This window comes from Geospiza fortis, unplaced genomic scaffold, assembly GCF_000277835.1.
Source record: "Geospiza fortis unplaced genomic scaffold, GeoFor_1.0 scaffold1711, whole genome shotgun sequence".
Taxonomy (NCBI): domain Eukaryota; kingdom Metazoa; phylum Chordata; class Aves; order Passeriformes; family Thraupidae; genus Geospiza; species Geospiza fortis.
The window spans coordinates 17,524-23,017 of NW_005054793.1; the positions used below are offsets into that span (position 1 = coordinate 17,524).

The 5,494-nt window shown below is 60.8% G+C and overlaps 1 protein-coding gene across 1 annotated transcript; it reads left to right on the forward strand.

The window, feature by feature from the left end:
• Window positions 1-422: 422 nt before the first annotated feature.
• On the forward strand, window positions 423-4,771 carry RARG (retinoic acid receptor gamma). Its single transcript, XM_005431174.3, has 6 exons — window positions 423-585; window positions 987-1,141; window positions 1,959-2,135; window positions 2,700-2,904; window positions 3,209-3,367; window positions 4,035-4,771. The coding sequence occupies exons 1-6, from the start codon at window positions 474-476 to the stop codon at window positions 4,208-4,210; spliced, it is 984 nt and encodes a 327-aa protein (XP_005431231.1). The 5' UTR covers window positions 423-473; the 3' UTR covers window positions 4,211-4,771.
• The last annotated feature ends 723 nt before the right edge of the window (window positions 4,772-5,494 follow it).

Here is a 5,494-nt window from a genome sequence, read left to right on the forward strand (position 1 = left end):
GGGGAAGGGGGGGGGCAGTGGGGACCCTGTGATGGGAGCGGGGGGCAGTGGGGACCCAGAACTTGGAGGAGGGGGGTTCCTGGGGACCTGCCCCAATAAAAGGGGCTCGCCACAGGCAGTGGGGATCCACCTGAGGAATGGTAACGCCTTGGGAGAGTGGGAATCCCCCAAGCACTGGGGAGTTGTAATGGGGACACTTGGGGACATCACGGACCCTGTGGGGTGAGTGGGACCACACCTGGGGGATGGGGACTCCTTCCCAGGCCAGTGGGCACCCCCTAGGGAAGTGGGAGCCCCCCAAGCCCTGTGCCCCACCCTGGGATACTGGGGAGCCACCGAGGAGCTCCATCCCAAGCACTGGGGAGCCTTACTGGGATCCCTGGGGGTGTGATAGTGGTGCTCCCAGTTTGGGGGTGCCCTGACCCCCCGTTTTCCCACTGCAGGGGTTTTTCCGGAGGAGCATCCAGAAGAACATGGTGTACACATGTCACCGGGAGCGCAACTGCCAGATCGATAAGGTCACCCGCAACCGCTGCCAGTTCTGCCGCCTCCAGAAGTGCTTCCAGGTCGGAATGTCCAAGGAAGGTGCGAGGGGGTCTGGGCCGGGGTCCCCCGAAGTTGGGGACCCCCCCAAACATTGCCGAGGGGCCCCTGGCGCAGGCGCCGCCTGTGTCCGGTGGGCCTGGGAATGTTCCTGTTCTTGGAAGGGACTTGGGGAGGATTTGGGGCTGTGGGGGACTGTGGGTGTGAGGCTTTCCACCCTTGGGTGTGAGGCTTTTCCTCCCTTGGTCCTGCAGAGGAGTTGCCTAAAATTGAGACCCCCTCCCCCAAAGCTTTGCTGAGGGGTCCCAGGGTTCTGGGGATGCTCATGGTGGGGATGTTCCTGTCCCATGGGGGGATTTTTGGGGGAGGGGGGAGGAAACCCCACCTGGGAGGGATCTGAGGGGGTACACCAATGCCCCCAACCCCCAATCCCACTCCCCCAGCCGTGCAGAACGACCGGAACAAGAGGAAGAAGGAGGTGAAGGAGGATTTGGGTGGGGATGAGCTGAACCCCGAGCTGGCCGAGCTGGTGCGGAGGGTGAGCAGAGCCCACCAGGAGACCTTCCCCTCCCTGGGCCAGCTGGGCAAGTACACCACGGTGAGCAGGGCTGGGGGTCTGGGGGGACCAAGGGGGGCCCCAACCCTCCCCCAGCCTTCCAATCTGGGGCAGGGTCACTGCTCCCTCCTGATCCTCCCAAACATGAGCACTGGGGGCAGCTGGGGCTGGGGACATGTTCAGAGGGAGTGGGGCACCAGGTTTCTGTCCTCAGGGGTTTTTGGGGGTCCCTTTGGGGGTGACCCCAAACCCAGCCCTCACACCTACAGTTGGGTCCCGGTTCCCTCCTGATCCCTCCAAACCACAAGTGCTGAGCACTGGGGGGCTGGGAACAAGTTCAGGGCTAGGGGGGCACTGGGACAGCGCTGGGGGTCTTGGGTGGTGTTTGGGGGGTTACTTATGGGAGGGACTCTAATGCTGGAGCTCAGAGCGGGGTCTCTGCACGCCCTGACCCCTGAAAACTCAACTGCTGAGTAAGGGGGGACAGCTGGACCTGGGGCTGGGGGTCACTGAGTGCCAGCACTTTCCAGGGAGTCCCAGCAGGTCCTGAACCCCCATAAGTGAGCCCGTGTCCCTCATAAGTTGAGCACTGACCACATAGTGCAGCTGGACCTAGGACTGGGGGTTACTGAGATTGGGATCTCAGGGGGTCCCAGTGGTCTCAGGGAGTCCCAATCCACCCTGAACCCCCATAACTGAGCCATCCCCCCCCAAAATCTGAGTGCTGACTGCTGGGTGCAATTGGACCTGGGGCTGTGGGACAAGTTCAGGGTGCTGGGGTTGGGGTCCCAGAGGTTCCAGGGGGTCCCAGGGGCTCCTGACCAGTCCCCTAACAGCCGTGGCCCCCCCGTGACCCCAGAACTCGAGCGCTGACCACCGGGTGCAGCTGGACCTGGGGCTGTGGGACAAGTTCAGCGAATTGGCCACCAAGTGCATCATCAAGATCGTGGAGTTTGCCAAGAGGCTCCCAGGCTTCACAGGGCTCAGCATGGCCGACCAGATCACTCTGCTCAAGGCTGCCTGCCTCGACATTCTGGTGAGGCTTGGGGGGGCTCCTCAGGGGGGTTAGGGGCTCCTTGAAGGGGCTTGGGGTGGCCCACGATGGTCCTGACCTCGCCACCCCAGAGACAGCTCTCCTGGAGAGGGGCTGGGAGGTCTCCTGGGAGGGCCTGGGTGGGTTTGAGGATCCCTTGGTGGGAAACTTTGGGGTCCCTTAGGTGCTTTTTGTGACCTTGGGCTATTTTGGGGTGTCCCTGACCCCGACCCCCACCCAGTGCTGTGTCTGTCCTGTGGCAGAGCCAGAACAGGACACGACAGTGCTCCAGGGTGGGCAGATCCTGGGTGGATTTTGGGGTCCCTGCCCTGCAGATGCTGTGGATCTGCACCTGCTTCATTCCAGAGCAGGACACAATGATGGGATGGGCTGACCCTGGGTGGATTTTTGTTGTCCCTGGAGGTGTTTTCAGGCCCTTCTAGGGTTTTTGGTGTCCCTGTGTGGATTTTGTTGCCCTTGGGTGATTTTGGTGACCCTGGATGGATTTTTGGTGTCCCTGGATGTGTTGTGGTGCCCCTTGATGATTTTGGGGTCCCTGCCCTGCAGATGTTGCGGATCTGCACGCGCTACACGCCGGAGCAGGACACGATGACGTTCTCGGACGGGCTGACGCTGACCCGGACCCAGATGCACAACGCGGGGTTCGGGCCCCTCACCGACCTCGTGTTCGCCTTCGCAGGGCAGCTGCTGCCGCTGCAGCTCGATGACACCGAGACCGGGCTGCTCAGTGCCATCTGCCTCATCTGTGGGGGTGGGGACATGGGGGAATGGGGGGCACAGGGGACTGAGCCAGGGCTGCTCAGTGCCATCTGCCTCATCTGTCAGGGTGAGGTTTTGGGGGACATTGCAGAGACGTGGGAACGTATCAGGGCTATGGCAGACATGGGGACATGGGACTGAGTTGTGGCCGCTCAGCTGCGGAGGTGGGGACATGAGGGGATACTGGGGGAACAGGGGGATCTCTAGGACAGAAGATGGGCATGTGGGGACATGGGGACACAGGGACAGGGGAAATGGGGACAATGTCTATGCAGGTGGTGTCTCTCTCTCCCCAGACCGGATGGAGCTGGAGCAGCCCCGGCGCGTGGAGCGGCTGCAGGAGCCGCTGCTCGAGGCTCTCCGGGTCTATGCCCGGCGCCGGCGCCCGTGGCAGCCTCAGCGTTTCCCCCAGATGCTGCTCAAAATCACTGACCTGCGTGGCATCAGCACCAAGGGTGAGCAACCCCCAGATCCCCGGGGCCCCCCAACTGTGGCAACCCTGCCAGGACCCCAGAACCCCCCAAACCCCCTTGGGATCCCCCCAAAACCCCCTAGCCACAGTCATCTTCCCAAACGCTGTTCAAAGTCACCACCAAAGGAGGCAACCCACAAACCTTCCCAGGACCCCTCCAGGACCCCAAAACCCATCAGGACACCCCCAAACCTGCCCCTGGCACCACAGGATTTGAAGCTCTCAGAGAGGCACAGTTGAAGGTCCTGGGGGTGTTTCAAGGTTTTGGGGGGGTGGGGGGGTTGAACCTCATTTTGGGGTTGTTCAGAGTATCTGGGGAGGTTCAAGGTTTCGAAGGCGTTGAAGCTTTTGCGGGGTTTTGAAAGTTGGGGACTGTTGACATTTGGGAGGGCGTTAAAGTTCATTTTTGAGTGGGATTCAAAGCCTCGGGGAGATTCAATCTCTTGTGGGGCTTGTCAAGGCTTTGCAGCAATTGAAGCTCATTTTGGAGGTGTTCAAGGTCTTGGAGGGGTCCAAGGTTTTGGGGGTTCAGGGTTTTGGGTGGGAGTTGAAATTTGAGAGAGTGTTGAAGCTCATTTTTTGGAAGGGGGGGTCCATCTCTCAGGAGGGGCCCAAGGCCTTCAGGGGTGTTGACATTTTGGCTCCCCCAGGGGCAGAACGAGCCATCACCCTGCGCACGGAGATCCCGGGGCCGATGCCCCCCCTGATCCGCGAAATGCTGGAGAACCCTGAAATCTTCACCGAAGTGGGGGGGGATGCCCCCCACTCACCCCCAGACCCTCCTGCTGCCCAGGACAGTCCCCCTGGCCCCTCCACATCCCCATAGCCCCGCCAACTTGGGGGGGATCTCCAAAACCCGTCCCCAGTGGGGTGGGACATTCAGAGCTGCCTTCCAGGGAAGCTGCCTTCCTCCTCCCTTTTGCTCTGGGGAGGGGGAGCTCCCCAAAGTGCCCCTCCCTGAATTTGGGGAAGGGGACAGAGACTGACAGAGCAAAGCTATTGCCTTAAGCTGGGGGAGTGGGGGCACCCCCCAAAGCTCAGCTTCACGCCAAAGCCCCCTCAGACCCTGTTGCCATCCCCCCTTGTACTGGGGGGGTGTGAGGGGGGGGAGAGTTGGGGGCCCGAGCACCTCCCCACCAAATTAATGCCTGACACTCCCACGGTGCCCTCCTATGGTTTATTTATTGGACACAGGGTGGATTTGTGAGGGGGAACACACCCCCCTTCTCCCCCAGGACATCCTACCCTCCAAATCTGGGGGCACACTGTTTATATTGGCAGGGGGCTGCTTGTGGGTTTTGCTTTTTGATGCTGTTGGGGTGCTGAGGGAAATCCCAAAACTGCCCTCCCCTGGTGCCCCCCCCCAAACACTACAGAGACCAAAAATGTGGGGGTGCTGAGCCCTGCGGGGGAGCCTGTTACACTACACAGAAGGGCCCCCCCGGGGGCTGCACTTTCACCCCTATTTATTCCTCTCCGTTTACATCGGGTCCCCCTCAGAACAGGGCCCCCCCTGCTGCTGCACCCTGCTAATTCCCCCCTTTTTGGGGGGCCCCCCTGCCATGTTTACAACCCACCCACCCCCTCCCGCGCTCAGGGGGGACACGGGACTTTTCTATTTTTGCAAAATAAAGTTATGGAAATTTTGGGGGGGGTTCATGAATTTGGGGGGGCTGTAAAGGGAACTTGGGGGGAGAGGGGAATCTTGGGACCCCCCTGAAGTGAGGGAACACCCCTGGGGTATGGGGGTGGGGCACCTGAGGTCCCTTCTGACTTACAGACTCCTCCAGGGACAAAGGGGCTACTTGAGGACCCCTCCCCAATTGGGGGGACACCCCAGAATACGAGGGTCACCCGGGGACTCCCCCTAGCTATAAAGAGGGGACACCTCTGCGCCCCTCCCCAATTTAAATCCCCCATAGTCCCAGTGTAACCTCCCCTGACTTTGTTTGGCATGAGTGGGTTCTGGGGTGCCCCCTCACTCCCCCGAAGGACTTAAATTTGGGGTTAAAAAAAGCAAAAACCCAAGTTTTTATTTAAAAAAACCCAAAAGGAGGAGGGAGGACACACAGTGGAGGGGGAAACTGGGGGGACAGAGGGGAAAGGGGGG

Bases quoted from the DNA above. Each gene is read 5' to 3' on its own strand.
- RARG (XM_005431174.3), top strand. From the start codon at position 474: ATGGTGTACACATGTCACCGGGAGCGCAACTGCCAGATCGATAAGGTC. The intron at 586-986 runs GTGCGAGGGGGT...CCACTCCCCCAG, and splicing joins GGTCGGAATGTCCAAGGAAG to CCGTGCAGAACGACCGGAAC. The intron at 3,368-4,034 runs GTGAGCAACCCC...TGGCTCCCCCAG, and splicing joins GCGTGGCATCAGCACCAAGG to GGGCAGAACGAGCCATCACC.